At 40.0% G+C, this 16997-nt stretch overlaps 1 protein-coding gene across 5 annotated transcripts in view; it reads right to left on the bottom strand.

Moving 5' to 3' along the window:
• The window catches only part of khdrbs2 (KH domain containing, RNA binding, signal transduction associated 2), a 142218-nt gene that overhangs the window by 85130 nt on the left and 40091 nt on the right, over positions 1 to 16997 (bottom strand). For all 5 annotated transcript variants that reach the window (XM_066680006.1, XM_066680003.1, XM_066680004.1 and 2 more), the window contains exon 3: positions 4172 to 4288. In XM_066680006.1, the coding sequence (XP_066536103.1) occupies positions 4172 to 4288 (117 nt within the window). The remainder of the gene's footprint in view (positions 1 to 4171; positions 4289 to 16997) is intronic.

The raw sequence follows: 16997 nt of genomic DNA, 5'->3' as shown, positions 1-16997 counted from the left end.
AATAAAGAGGCTAATGTTGAGCAAACCCAGTCAAATCTGACATCTGCCTGATGTCTGAAACTTAACACTGTGGTCTGAGGATGTCCTAAAATGTATCATAGGTAACTGTTTTTTAAGTCATAATATATTCCTGCTTCATGTTCAACCAGCAAAGCTCAACAGCCCTGTTTCATCTGTATTGGATAGAATAAACTGTGAGATATCACAACTCATAACACATTCAGTTATACTGATGTGTAGGAATACTAGGGCCTTGATATGTTTAGCATAAAATCAATACATCAATGACATTTACCATTAGAGTGGGCTATTACTCAGTTAAAAATGTACTCATGATTCTCATGAAAATTGATCTTATGGAACCATGGTACTTTACAGATCCAAAAGTAGCTCTTCTATGACGTTGTTCGGAAGAAGATTTTGAAGAACGTTTGGAAGAACAAATATGAAGTAATAATAAAGCATAGAAAATCAAACAGTAATGTTTTGTGAAGCAGTGTGGAAATATGCATTCCACCTAATTACAAGGCATTACAACATGTAATTAAGATCACCTTAAATCTGAAAGTCTTCCATTCTTGCCAGGTAAATGCGAAGAAAACCGAGTCTAGATAATATGACTCAGTCTAGCGAATCATAAATTACATGCCTGGTCGTGATACCTATCATTTTGCATCTTCGGGTGGTACAAGCATGATGCTTCCCCACTGTGACTGAAATCTACAGATGTGCTGGAGAACGCTCGGCTCGACAGGAACCGATTGCAGCAGGACTAAAACAAGAGCCAGTAGGATTGTTTTGAATCTCCCAGCTAATCTTTGATGTAAATGTATTCCTGCCTCAATATTCACCTGGAGCTGGTACAGACATGGTGTAAACATGAAGTGAAATATAACTCAGTCGTGCAGCTTTATCAACATTCCAGGCCTTGCTGTCAAAAATAAAATGGCTGCATGCGGAAAAAGGAAAGTTTCTGCAGGAACTAGCTCTTTACGTTCTTTACTTCAGGACACTATCCTCAGACTGGAGTTACTGTTTTAACTATCTTTGTATCTGTATTTTATCTTGCTGCCTTTGTCCATTTAGGAGGTAGTGTCCTTCTCCTATGTATTTATTTCCTGTATGTTTATTGGTTATTCAGTTGATTGGTATCAACAGATAATTCATTCATTCATTCATTCATTATCTGTAACCGCTTATCCAATTCATGGTCACAGTGGGTCCAGAGCGTACCTGGAATCATTGGGCGCAAGGCGGGAATACACCTTGGAGGGGGCGCCAGTCCTTCACAGGGCAACACACACACTCACACCTACGGACACTTTTGAGTCGCCAATCCACCTACCAACGTGTGTTTTTTGACTGTGGGAGGAAACCGGAGCACCCGGAGGAAACCCACGCCGACACAGGGAGAACACACCAACTCCTCACAGACAGTCACCGGGAATCGAACCCACAACCTCCAGGTCCCTGGAGCTGTGTGACTGCGACACTACCTGCTGCACCACCGTGCCACCCTCAACAGATAATTGATTTAGTTTATTTTTTAAAAAGCATTGGGCTGATGTATTGATTTTTACCAATATTATTATTTATATAATACAGAAAATTCCTGACATATGTATTAAATCCAGGAAGAAGACTGAATTTATTTATTTATTTATTTTTGAGTATGTATTGTATCTGAATTGTTCATTTAAAGTCTTTAAAAGAGTTTAAAGCTGTGAAAAAATCAAGGACCAGTTATCAAATTAAATGTGAAAATACCTTTCTCAGGAGACTCCTTTCATTTTATTGTTTCCACAGAGATGGTTGAAATCAGAAATATTAATCGAATAAATGCTACATTTGTCTATGACGTTAATCTGGGTTACGTTATAGCTCTGTATTTTAGAAATGGGTATATAGGCATAAGCAGATATGAACATGTATAATATCGTCTGTACTGAATTTCCATATTTGTTACTCCCTTGTTATTTACTGCATATTCTATACTTGTTTCACAATGTGGCGTATCTTTACTATATACAGTCCCTGTTTTATGTTCTACAGTTGTGTGTTGAAATCTGAAGAACCATATTTCATGCCAAATTCTACAAGTCATAAAGAGTAATGACAATGAAGTCGATTTGGCTGGACTTGGCTGGACTTACCGAACTGTGCATTGGCCTAAATATTGTTTTTTGTTTTAAGATGCACTGAAAATGTATTTGCACACTGTCAGTGTTTGGTTACAGTGATGGGTCAATATAGAGCTTTATTCTGGATGATGGTAGTCAGCCAATTTTGCTCTGCTTTGTGTCTAAGAGCATTTGCCCACAGGTGTATGCGTATAAATTACTAGTGCTCAGTTCATCTTTAACAAACGCATACAAACAGGACTAATTCTAAAAATACCAACACTCCTATAGACTGCAGTTCTGAGGCAGGTTGAAGCTCCAGAACAGCTGCTGAGGATGTGCTTACACTCACACAGACAAGCTTTCAGGGGACTGAGAGTCAGAAGGATAAATGGTTCTGCTAAAGAAGAAGTGCTGTGTGCAGACCTCATGTGCTGACTTATCTACTCTCAAAGCAGTATTATAAGCTCCAGTATTTGAAATAAATTCTGGAACTGGCCAAAATGAATATCTGTTTAGGTCCATTACACACTGAATGCAATTGGAATAAAAACATATACAGACATGATTGTTTCAAATGCAAACACATGATGTGTAACACAAAATGGATGAATGGCTTCAAGTGCAAACGCATATTCTAAGCTCCTCATAAAATATCCTACTGAGTTGGGTATTTTCTCTTTTGGAAAAACAAAAACAGGAAAAGTTTTCTGCCTCATTCAGCAGGTGGACGTGAGAGCTGTTGCATAAATACATATTAAGATATTCATGTTCATGAAACATGCATTTGATAAGTCTACTGATTACATCCATGACATGCTTAGAAAAGCATATGATCACAAAAAATTTAAATTATTCAGTTGATCAGTCTGAGAAAGTATTTCTATTTGCTGCTTCTAACACTGCTTCAACTGCAGCTAAAATCTTGATAGGTCAGTGAGTTTTCTTCCTGAAAATTCAAATAAAATTAGAAAAAGTATCATAAAATAATGTTGACTTAAACATTGTGTTTGCTGTGTGAGACATCATGAGTCATATGTTTTGGAATTAGTCTACTGACAGCTGACTGAACTGAACAAATAAATCACTTAAAATTTTTATGAAAGGTCATTAGATGTTGCAGTTTTGGCAAGTTGCATTCTAATAAAGTATGGCATTATTTGATATCATTCATTCATTCATTATCTGTAAGCACTTATCCAGTTCAGGGTTGCGGTGGGTCCAGAGCCTACCTGGAATCATTGGGCGCAAGGCGGGGAGTACACCCTGGAGGTGTCCTTCACAGGGCAACACAGACACACACATTCACTCACACCTACGGACACTTTGGAGTCACCAATCCACCTACCAACGTGTGTTTTTTGACCGGGGTAAGAAACCGGAGCACCCGGAGGAAACCCACGCGGACACGGGGAGAACACACCACACTCCTCACAGACAGTCACACGGAGCGGGAATCAAACCCACAACCTCCAGGTCCCTGGAGCTGTGTGACTGCGACACTAGCTGCTGCACCACCGTGCCGCCCATTATTTGATATGATATTATATTAATTTTATGATAACACAGTGCAGATTCTGATTATGTTGTATGTAGAAGATATATTATATTACTACTTGTTATGAGTATGGTTGTGTTTTCCAGAAACAAAACAACAACATTATGGTAGAAACTGTCAATATAATATGTAAAGAATATGTAAATGGAATCAACTGCATACAACTATAGATAATGCCCTGAAAATAGTGAAATTCATTTTAATTGATTAAAAGTTGACACATTCGAGTCACAAATTGAAAGCACAGTTTACTTCATTGTATCTCTTGGATTATAATGGCTATAACTATAAATACAATAAATTGGATTTGATTTTCTATTGCATTGTTCAATAGTAGGCTTCATAGTATTATGTGAATTTGTAAACATATATATGCAGAATGAATATTACATGCAGAAACTCAGGTCTAATATGAAATTGGTTGTTGAAACCATGGTATATATACCTTCCAGACAGTGCAATCAGAAGAAAAAGTGGGATTCTGTCTTCCTACCTTGCCTTTATCCCTCATTGAGCCTTTGCCGAGGATGGACATCTTTGCTCCCGTTTCCTCTTGTAATCTTTTCATGGAATTGCCCCGGGGCCCCAGCAGTTTCCCAACAAAATTAAACTGTAATGGAGAAGAGAAAAGGCAATACCATTGGTCTCTGGTGCTGCTTGACAGTTCTCTTACCTCAAAGTCAATAAAAAACATCTACGCATGTTTTTTTTTACCCCACCTCAGACTAAGCCAGATACACTCTGAAGTAACATAGAGAAAACCAAGTGAAAAGAATGACTTTTGGAATGAATGGAATATGTGTTGCACCCATCTATCACCTGTCTATCGCTGATCAGAAGCAGGATGGTGTGAACCTTAAAAAAGCAATGTTTAAGAGAGTGTGTGTCCCTATCTGTAGGGACCGCGGTCAGTCATCTGTCTAATCGATGTTCAGGGTCAGCGCTGGGCCTCTGCTGCTCTCACAGATATTAGAACATGTGCAGATGCCAATAAAGATCCTCAGAGTGATCCAGAGGTCTACGCTTGAATGAGGCATAACATAATGAGTTTATCTCCAATGGGGATTCAAGTAATACCGTGCAGATGATGAGCTATCAACTGATTGCCTTGGGGCAACATCGACCATTTCAGCCTCATAGTGGTCAAGAAGTCATTGAGACCAGTTACTGTCTGCTCTTCTCGTTTTTTTATCTCCATCTATGTTTGCTTCTGTCAACCAGTGTAAATTCATAAACAGGAATTTTGAGGAAAAAGATTCGCCGATGACTTAGTTTGCACAATGAAAACTAGACGAGAATTAGATAAATATATACATTTGAAGACGAAAAATGTGATTAACTGTTTTGCACTTTACAGTAGTAATCACCCAGAATTTCTGATTTGAAAACAGAAAATCACAACGAAATACAGGCTAAATAGGAAAATGCTCCACCTCTTTGCCACTTGAAGGAATGACTCTTTGAGAGCCTTTGAGAGTTCTCCTCACTCTCAACATTTACTTTGACAGAGCGGCATATGTGCTCTTTGTGCTGTATGTATGTAAAATGATTTCAGAGTGGCTTAGGGTCATCTGAATAGAGAGCTGCTGCTTAAAATGTACATAGTTAGTGGAGTTAACTCCCAAAGAATCATTTATTTGCGTGTTTGGGAAGTACTTGGCAAATGATTCATAGAATTGAAACTCTTAGAGTCGACTCCTTGTCTGTCTGGAAGCACCTTTTGCACAGAACGGCTGCAATGCAATCGGAAGTTTTCATTAAATAAATGTATGTAAATGTTTTTGACCAAAAAAGTGGTAATTCTTTCATAATTTTAGATGTTAACTTATTGTTAAAAGTAATATAAATTTTAAGCTACTGTTTATGAGATTTACATCTAAATAATACTTCTAAGTAATATATATATAAAATTTGCATTACTAATTATTTAGTAACTACTAAAACTAAAATAAAGCTAGACTAAGACTAATATCAATTTTAGTAGCAAGACTAAGACTAAAACTTCAAATTTAGCTGTCAAAATAAATACTGTAATCTCACAGACTCACCGTTTACGAAATACAACATCAATTCCCCCCAGGGAATGATCTGTACTACACAGTAACATTGAACTTTCCTTAATGAATTCAAATGATTAGCCCAAGCATCAATATCACACTGAATTCAACATTGGCACACATCATACATAAAATAAAATCAGAGAATTCGATGTCCTTGATTTAGCGAGGAACACTTCCTTCTTTTTAGTTTCCCTGTTTTTCTTTTCTCAAATTTTAATGTTGTTTACCATGTTTCAAAACTGTTACCTCGTCTATAATGCATTTCCATAAACACATACAAATAGACTGTTTTGAATACACAGCCTTTAAGACCTCCTTTTACCATTTATTTGAGAATTTCCAAAGGTGGAAGTAGTGGAAAAGAACAACAGCATACATATAAAAAAGCCATATACATGACGAATATTTAAACCATACGGCATCCTTCAAGAATGGCCTGAGTGAATGGCAGGACCTTGGAGGCTAAGCTATTCCAGGGCGTTTCATTTTGAGTGATTCTGTCGTTATTTCAGAACACTGTCCGTGCTTGTTTACTGCTCGCTTCTGCTCGGCTGGGCGACAGACTTTGCTAAGAGAAGAGAGCTTGCCCTTCAAATGTTTTCAAAGGTTAGCTGACATGCGGCAGTGAGGATGAAACAGTTGGCTGTAACACATGTTGACATACCCTGCCTCGCACATGGCTCCAAACCACTCGCCATCCGCTCTCCACAGCCACAGCAGCTGCACACTGGGAGGGGAGTCCACTTACAGAACAGGACTAACTCTCACCACATCTGTGCCTAGAACCCTGAGAATAAATGTGAGACCAGACAGAGAGAGACAGCGTGTAGGGGGTCCACTCCATTTACAGAGGTGGAAAGTAACAAACTACACTGTCAGAAAAACGCACTGTGGTGGTACCATTTGCTGTTACTTTGGTGGTACCCTCAAGGGTAAACATTCATTACCTTTAGTTTGGGAAAATAATTAGGCTTTAATTAGGATTTCATACCCCTATTTCATCTCCAGGACTTTATTGATTATTTTATATAGAGATTACAAATATTCACATCACCTTCTGTATGTTTAAGGATCCCAACTGCACTTTAAAGGTATGTTTACATTGTGTGTACCTTTAGAGACCAATAATGTACCTCTACTGTAGCTTTATTTCTGAGTGTACACAGTAATAGCAAATTGTGATTGATTTGATTTTTCTCCCTAAATTTTAGTCCAAACACTTTTGATTTGTTAACATGAATGTGCTTTTACACACTGTCAAACATATACTACCAAGCTGGGAGGAATAAAGCTAAAACAAGCTTCCTTTAATACAGGTAAACCCAGCCACTAATTCTTTTCAAACTAGTGCTAAAATAGGGAGAACATAGCCTCTGCTGTTTGTATTCCTGGCTTTTTTAGAGGAGTGTAGGAAAGCACCCCCCCCCCCCCCAACCCCCCCAACCACCACCACCACCACATCTCTCCTTAGTTTCAGGACCCTGCTGTAAAGTTAATTTCATTCTACAAATCTAGGGGAAAGCCAGGAGCAAAAATTTCAAATCTTATCTTTAAAGAGTAGCTGCACTCTATGGAATTTTATAATCAACTGAATTGTATTGTTTTGTAATAATATAATTTACCAATTGTTCTTAAAATTTGTGGTTAGTTCTCTTTCTGCAGCAAACTTGATGTTCATCACAACAAGCCACATCAGTCTTGTCACGTGGGGGGTGTATCTGTCAACATGGCAACACAACAAACAACGCAGAGGCCCACCTCCGTTTACAGCGCACATCGTCCTACCCCGCCCACTTCAGTGAATTGTTCAGAGTTCAACCAGAGGTAGATTTAGCTGAAACTAGGGGTTTAGTTACCCTTGAGTACTTTTTGTTCATCTTCTTTGTAATACTTTTGCCTGCACTAAAGTGAATGATCACTGCAGTAGTCTTACTTTGCCGTGGATTTCCATTACTCTTTCCACAGCCCTGGTCATTTAAACCTGCTGCAGTTTTTCACTGCATCTACAGGCCTGTTCTTTTCCGGAGTGTTGGAGCTGGAGGCTATGGAGCCATGTGCCTGTTCTCCTGTGGTGTGGATATAACGGGAATTCTCCGCAGTTGGCCAGCAGCCCTGGAGCAGATGGCCACCTCGGCTGCGACGCGAAGGCGCTCACTGGGCGGCAGCAGTGGAGTGGCCTGTTTTCATTAAGCTAATGAATGTCTGGAGCCACTCTCCATCTCCACGGTGGGCAATTTGGGCTTTATTAGGGGGCACGGTTCAGTGTTAAATGAGGTTTGAAACGACGCATGCCGTCCCCTGCAGTCCCCTGCAGCGAATGGCTGGAGAGTGATGGGCTCGGACAGCAATGCGGGAACAACAGCGACACGGCTGAGATGATGGAGCTGACACCCAGAAAGGTGTGTGTACAATAGGGAAGAAAATCTACAGGTGATTTGATTTTGATTCAGGGTGCCATGAAGTTATACGCTGATATAGGGCTGGACAATGATTTAATATCAATATATATCGCAATTTAAAATGTTTCAATAACAATGATATGATTTTTATACACATTTTTAATATTCCAGTATATATTATTTACAGAGTCTCTCACTGGGTGATGGTCATTACTGTGCCATCAGTTCACTGCACTCAATTTTAATGTTAGATTAAAAATATGAATATTGATAAGCCAAAACGTTGTTGTTTGATGGTGATGTCATGGTGCTTTCAGTTCTTGGCAGTTTTTCTGTGGCTTTTTGATTGTTCATATTGCTATTAGAGGGCGGCACGGTGGCGCAGCAGGTTAGTGTCGCAGTCACACAGCTCCAGGGTCCTGGAGGTTGTGGGTTCGATTCCCACTCCGGGTGACTGTCTGTCTGTCAGGAGTTGGTGTGTTCTCCCTGTGTCCGCGTGGGTTTCCTCCGGGTGCTCCGGTTTCCTCCCACAGTCCAAAAACACACGTTAGTAGGTGGATTGGTGACTCAAAAGTGTGTGTGTGTTGCCCTGTGAAGGACTGCTGCCCCCTCCAGGGTGTTTTCCTGCCTTGCACCCAATGATTCCAGGTAGGATCTGGACCCACTGCAACCCTGAATTGGATAAGCGGTTACAGATAATGAATGAATATTGCTATTAGAATTATATTGTATCGACTGGAATTAAGAAGTATATTGTGATATAAATATTGGCTATATCATATAAGCTCTATGTTGATGTCCAATGCATTTCAATGCATTGCCACATTTTGATTTTAGCCTACAGTATAAAAAAAACAAAATATAATGTTTTTTATGAGTAATAAGTATTCAATATGGCGGCTAATACACACAGTGCAACCCATGGATATGCTTTTCTCAACATTTTTGTTATTAAAAATGGCATAATGTACTGAAATGTGAGACTGCAGATTGACAGATATGTCCATATTAACACCCATATTGTCTAATGTCATACTTTTGTGTACTACGAGTAGATTATTTTGGAGCAATGGCTATACATGACGGATGATTTTAACATACACCTAGAGATCTCATCCAAGCAAAAGATTTTAGAATGTGCACAGTATCTGCCCGTTTCAAACAGTACAAACATTCTGCGGATTTCCCTCAGAGAGTATGTAGCATCTAACAGTGCAACAGTTCGTTCTATAATTTCTTGCGTTGGCTTATTTGCTAAGATATGTCAATTACGGCTTGCAATCTTTTATGTCAATGTGTGACATCCTTCATTTCTTTCCTCTTCCAAACCTGGCACTGCCCAAGTGGCTAATGTCTTGTGAATTTATTTAACAGTAAATGAAGCACAAAACCAAAATAAACATCCAATTATGACATTTTGTCAAATGATTTCAGTGAATGAAGATGCATGAAAAAATCGATTACTTTTTCCATCTCGAGAGCACAGCACGAGGTGAGAGGGATTAGCATAAACTGATCATGCATCAATAGGTCATATTAGATCATATCTGAACGCTCTAGAGGGTCTGGAGAGAAAGAATCAACAGTGCGGTGTTGATTTATTGATAAGTGAGGCGAGGTTTGACCATTCCTCTTCTTATTACAGCCTACTGGGCCGAGCTGTGAATGTGCCAGTCTGCCTGAACAAATGAGTTTTCACACATGAGGCTTTGTGACAGGGACCTTCACCTGTGCTGGATTCTCTCTGATGCAGACCGCATTGATTTTTCTCAAAGTGCTCCCAGTGTCTTTTCAGGGCACAGGGACAGTGACCATGTAGCTCTCCATTTATGCCACATTAGAATCCAGGCCAGACACTCTTTAGCATTGTGACAAGGTGATGGTTTGTCTAATAGGGATATTTCCTAGCAGTTAATTAAGTATGACACTTGACACATTAGAGACTCGGCCGGATCACAACACTGCAGAATTCATTCAAAAGGGAATGGAGGGCGGAGATGGAGACTTAAACTGAAAAAAAAGAGAGTTCATTAACCTCCGCTTGCACTCACTGTCAGATATATCGCAAACTTTCTTAAACAAGACTCGGAGGCTGCCAAAATCAATAGCTTTGTGAGAGCACCTGTACATTATTTTAGTGGATTTTATTTTGGATCGCAGCTCTCCTAGGACAGCTGTTCTATTTCACTCCTCTTCTTTTGGCCTTCTCCTGACGGACTTAATGCAAATTATGCTTCTATATTTATGAATATAACAGACTGGAGTGGGACACATATTTTCCATGCAAGTAGAGAGAAAAATGTGCATACATCTGCCATGAAAAAAACAACAGTGCCACACTGAGTTATTTTTAGTGCACCTGTCCTCTGTGTGCATCTATACCATCATTGCTTTTGATGAAAGAACATCAGTAAAGTAAAGTAAACAGACATCTACCTATGTGTTTTATTGTTTTTTATCACACCTGACAGCAAGACAGTCCTACTGTACTTTTACTTTTATCATGTGGTTAACGGATAAAGGGAGAAAAGACACTGACAACACAAATCCTATGTCACATTGTCAAAAACAAGACATTTCAAGCTCTGCATTCGACTGCACACCCTTCAGGTTTGGCATGGGCCTTGGCCGAGCATTATCCTAAATAGTGGCTAGGCATTTTGCGTCTGTTCGGGTTACAGAGTGAAGTGCTGCACTCTTGCTCGAATGTGAAGGGCCAGATAAGATCCACAGATGGGGCGAGTAGAGCCCTGGCAGCTGAAACAGCTGCACTTCTGCTGCAGGGGCTCAGCCGCTCCTTACAGACCAAACTGATCCATGACCACAATGTCCAGCAGAACAGGCAGCTCACGCTAGCCAGTGGCACAGGCATTAGCACTGTGGAGCTGTGACAGTGGCATTAAGAGGAGGATTAAAAACCCTGCTGAGACTGAGAAGGAGCTAATGAGCTTGGGGTGAGGTGCGGGGGACATCACAAAATGATGAAAGAGAGAGACAAAGGAAAGAGAAATTTAGGATGTGACTATATTTATATATATATTATATATATATATATATATATATATATATATATATATATATATATATGATATATATTAAGCTATCCTGAAATAAGCCGATGACACCTCCAGAAGGCTCAACAGTGAAGTCTGGCGTCCCAGACCCACCCCCCTCCAAGCCAGTAAGCCAGGCCTACCTTTACCTTCACCATCAACAACCATAAATCCACACTGGCCTCCCTGGTGACTAAGGCTGTCCCTAGCCCCAATGGCACCGTTAATGCATGCTCAGTGCCACCAGTTCCATGTGAACTTCACGTGCTACAGCACAATAGCATCTCTACAGTGCATTTCCCCAAGTAATCTCTACTCTCCTTATCCACAACCACTGACTAGACATTTCATCTGTTTCTGATAACTCCTTTTCAGCTGCCCTTAGTTTCCGACCCCTGATGCTGAACTGCGCAAGCAGGGATGTGGCATACTTGGCTACAAATCCCCTAAGACCAATCTCCACTGGTCGCTGGATATGTGCCTGCCACACGCGTTCCTCACTTCAACCGCCAAGTCCGCATACATCAGCTTCTTCTTTCCAAATGCTTCATCTACAGCATCCTCAAGTAGAACTGTTAACTCTATGAAATAAACTAACCGTTTACTTTCAGAGTAGAGCACCATGTCTATATAGTATATATAGTAATGACTCTTGAGAGATTTCAAATGTTTAACCAAATAATTGTGCAAATTGCTCTGATTAATCGTGATTAATCACATTTTTTTCTTCTTTAGACAGAAGATTTTGGGGTTGTGGGTCCAAGCCCCACTCCGGGTGACTGTCTGTGAGGAGTTTGGTGTGTTCTCCCTGTGTCCACATGGGTTTCCTCCGGGTGATCCAGTTTCCTCCCACAGTCCAAAAACACACGTTGGTAGGTGGATTGGCGACTCAAAAGTGTCGGTAGGTGTGAGTGTGTGAGCGAATGTGTGAGAGTGTGCCTCCCTGCAAAGGACTGGCGCCCCCTCCAGGGTGTGTTCCCACCCTGCGCCCAGTGATTCCTGGTAGGCTCTAGACTCACCGCGATCACTGAATAAGCAGTCACAGACAATTAATGTATGAATGAATATTTAAATGTAAAATAAATTAATGCAAAAAAAGTAATTGAAAGATCAACACAATGAAATTATATTCATATTAGAATTATATTAGAAGGCAAGCTATAAATAGGTGAAAACAAGGCAGTGAAAAAACGGAGCCAGCTCTCAGCACTTCTAGGTATCAGTAGGTCAAAGATGCGCACTACTTCTAGTGATAATAGATAAACGTATGGATTACATGAGGCAGGAGCACAAGGGTAGCAGTTAATGGCCATTAAGTATTAGTCATTCATTTTTCAGTAGCAGGAAAACTGCTGTTACAGCCCTGTGCAGGGTGTGTTCCTGCCCGGCGCCCAGTGGTCACTTATGAGGATTACAACAAGCACTTATAAAGTATTACCAACAAGCCTCAACTGCATTCCACACTTGTACTTCAATACAGCTTTCAGGAAACTTCCCGTTTTCAATAAATAAATAAAATCTGTTGGGTATTTTAGTGTTTTAGTGACGTTCACAAAAGGTTATGTGCATGGAAAAATCACAATAACAAATATTACCACGTCAAACCTTTCCATCTCAACTGCCACCATCTACCAACACAGTTATGAACGACTCCTCATCTCAAGGTCAGAAACATGGGCAGGTAATGTTTATTTATTTGTTCATTACCAATAAACCTGAACCCTTTCCATAAAATACAACAGCTATTAGACCAGCAGCTCCAATATTTACATTATAAAAAGGGTGAGATAACAGTTAAAACAAGGCTATGTTTGAGGGATTTCACACTGGACCGATTCAAGTATTCAACGGAACGTGAAATGGGATTCACTCAAACACCCATTTGAGATTTGGGTTTAAAATTGCATGTGTCAACATTCTATCTCTGTCTTAAAAAAAACCCTTTCTTCCTCATACAACTTGGGGCAGATATTACTCTAAAATTTCCAAAGTTATTTTCAGAGTCTGGCTCCAAAGCCGTCCCGCTGAGCAGCGTCTCTGTTCACAGCGAGAGTGGTGGAATAAAGTCAAAGTAAGCAGAGATAGCGGAGAGGAGTCGACTCCCGGTGATTCGATTCTTCAAGCGTCTGGAATCGTAGCTCGTGCAGTCGACCTTGCTGTAATATGGTAGTTGTGTGCATGCATGTTTGTGTAAATACATAGCTTGTGGCTTCTGGTAGTAATGTGTTGGGTTTGTTTGTTTATTCGTGTTGTTTGTATCTAATAGGATGGCCACCCCAGGCATAAACTGATTCATGAGTTATATAAGTGAAAACAAATCCACAACACAAAATTAAAATGTATATGAATCAACTGATTGTGAAGTATGTCCAATATGCTGTACTAGGCACAATATTTACTTACTTATTGTACAATATATGGACATTTCCTCAATAATTACTGCTGACATCAATATTATTCATTACATTGTTTACATCACTAGTATTTTAGCCACTCGCTTTGTTCCGCTCTCTGGTTTTCTCGTCTCTCTGTTTTGTGGCTGTTACATCGATTTGTCTGAAAATGTACTCTTTCTGCTAGAAGTTAAATGGGTGTAACTGCATATTATGTTTTTATATTATCATTATATCAATGGCTTACGTCTTAAATTGACAATAATTTCATTTACCACTATTTTTTGGATAATACATCAATGACAAAAAAAGGCTATTGTAACTTATATATCGCTCACCAAAAGACAGCTACAAAGTGATGGGAATTTATAAAAAAGTAGAGAGAGACAAGGCGAGAGGGGAAACAGAACGAGGATGTGCTCTGACAATACTTGCCCTATTTAAGAGTGAACTTCAGAGGAACCTGAAGAGCTTTGAGGGTGATGATTACTGGAGGAATTGGGGGATGATTTTCTATTTCTACACACCTGAGTTACGGCCACAAGTGAAGGCTGCTTACAGATTTGTCTCATTAGTGCTCCTCTGTTGAAGACGCCCTCGTGCCCTCTATAAATAAACTGCATTGCTTTGAAATCACTGTAGCTTAGCCAGGCAATATGACATCCAAATTTTAGAAGATGAAAGGTAGGCAGAGGGACTTTATTTTATTTTATTTTATTTTTTTAAGCAGAGCACGGAACACCTTTAATGAAATCAACATTTTACATGTTTACGTGTTGTTGTATTAAAAGCAATGATCTTAAGATAAGTTTGAGTACAGGGCATTAATACATCTCTACTCTGTGTCTGTACTTGAACGTCAAAGCGATTTTTCAAAATCTGTGTATGTACATAAACAATGCTTAGACAGACACATTTATTCTGTATTCTTAATGGTTGCCAATTTCAGCTTTTTCAAGGTCAGGTTCCATACATCAGAATGCATTAGATAAGAAACAGAGAAGTAAACAATGCTATCAGATAACAATGGTGACATCAGGAAAATGAAGTGAACATGCATTCAATTTCATGTTAAAGGAGCAATCAGTTATATTTCACCTATTCTGACACCTAGTGGCTTTGTTGGACGAGACATTTTAAACCATGGACCCTTCTGTTTCATTGTGTGGGATCCCCTCTATAGAGCATCAACTGGGAATCTTCATCCCTCATGAATAGCACTTAAAAATAAAAACATTCATTCATTCATTCATTACCTGTAACCCTTATCCAATTCAGGGTCGCAGTGGGTCCAGAGCCTACCTGGAATCATTGAGCGCAAGGCGGGGAATACACCCTGGAGGGGGCGCCAGTCCTTCACAGGGCAACACAGACACACACACACACATTCACACACACTTACACCTACGGGCACTTTGGCGTCGCCAGTCCACCTACCAACGTGTGTTTTTGGACCGTGGGAGGAAACCGGAGCACCCGGAGGAAACCCACGCGGACACAGGGAGAACACACCCGCTTGAGTGAGAAGGGGGCGTGGTGAAGTAGCCTAAAATCTTCGGATTGGACGGTCTGACTGTAGAGCTACCGTTATTGGTCGATAACTTTCTCTGTAAACATTTAATTGGTCAGTCTGCACGTCAGTAGTCGACCAGCCACCCCCCTGAGACGTGTCCTCTTTTTCACAATCTCAGATCTGGTCACCCTATCCAAGACCACCCGCGAAAAAGAGGAAGGATATTTTTTTAATGTATTTAACAAGTACTTGGACTTTTAAAACCCACCCTTTGCATTAAACAGTCATTCTATAATGTTTTTCAGCTGGAACTACATGTGATATCCTACCAGTTTCTTTAATAGAGTAATTTCTAAGCTGTGATTTAGCGTAAGTAAATTTCACTCGGATGTGTTTTTTTATGAAATTTTAATGGATTTAATTAAATATTTTGGCTATTCATCTTTCAATGTTTTCCTAGATTTTCCCTCAATATCCGTGATATTGCAGCCATTAGCCCCCTTGAAAAAACCCGCAAAGTAGCGAATCTGTGAAAGATGAACCGCGAAGTAGCGAGGTATTACTGTAGATATAAATTCATTATTTTCGATACGATACAAGCTGTGAATTTAATACATTAAGATATTATTTTAAAAACCTTCTGAGGTGTGCTGTAGTTTCATGCGACATATAGAGTGTAAAAGGAATGCTGTGTTACTATGACGACGCTGGAGAAGTTTTTAGAGCTACTGGGTAAAAAAAGCCATGCTAATGCTTTGGTTAGCCTGTTAGCTGGATGTGAAATGGCTAGCTGAGAGAGCAAAAATGGGCTGGAACTAGTGTAAAATACAACCGTAAAACACCTGGAAATGTCCCATATTTGGACACTTAAAGATGCGTTCTGTTTTGAACCGATACAGCATGCGTTTTGTTCTGTATATATTGAGGTCAAAAATGTTATGGCGATGGTTTGAGACAGAAACACGCAGCTCTCTCTCAGCGAGCGGAGCGAGGAGCAGATGGCTCCTAAACAGAAATTGCGCTTATCATTGGTCGTCACCTTTATTTAGCTGAACAGCAGCCAATGGAGTCACAGCCCTCCTACGGGGGGGCTGTTTTGCTGTGGTGCTGAGAGCAGCAGGTCAATGCTGAAAACCTGGGAACTTAAATCCCCGCTTTAGATAGAACTTATGTTAGCACCATGTCATATTTTTTATTTTTCTATGAAAAATTGTATAGACCTCTTTGCCCTCTACATCAAAAAATAAAAGGGAAATTAAAATCATGTTCTATCTCCATGTTGTATTGAAAATGTATCGTATCATGGAGCAAAAACAGCAACATGTATTGTATTGTGAAATTTGTGTATTGTTGCACCCCTACTTATAATCATAATTGTTGGGGGTGAAAATAACTTATGGCTTCTTTAAGACAAAGTCCAGTTCATGTGCTTTATTGGAGGATGTGTTGAGCACAGCTCTAAATAAGGCGGTAGCGTTGTGTGGAGCCTAAGGAGAATGCGTTGATGGATCTCCTGCATTACTGCACCCACACTGAGCTCTGCACTCGGGGGCCGACAGCACAGATGTTGGGTAAACAAACAGCACATTAAGACCATCGCAGAGTCAGGAGGCTGACACCTTAAAGGACCCTTATCCATACAGATGAGAAACAGCCAGCCACTTTCTCCGAACCTACGGCTTCCACATTTCTAAAGAAAGTGAACTTCGGTGCATAAACGCACACCGAACTCTGCAACCTTAAAGCAAAGAGTGTCTAGATGGGGGCACAGAACCTAAAGGAGATTTGTTAGAACTGGCACAAATACTCTACAAAAACAACTATTTGTATCTGCACTGTCCATTTCAACAGCTTCACTGACCATAAACCAGCACTTTGTGGCTTCTACATACATTCTTATT

Source organism: Hoplias malabaricus, chromosome 8 (genome assembly GCF_029633855.1).
Source record: "Hoplias malabaricus isolate fHopMal1 chromosome 8, fHopMal1.hap1, whole genome shotgun sequence".
NCBI lineage: Eukaryota > Metazoa > Chordata > Actinopteri > Characiformes > Erythrinidae > Hoplias > Hoplias malabaricus.
Note: the sequence above shows the minus strand (reverse complement) of the source record. Positions and strands in the feature narration are given on the sequence as shown.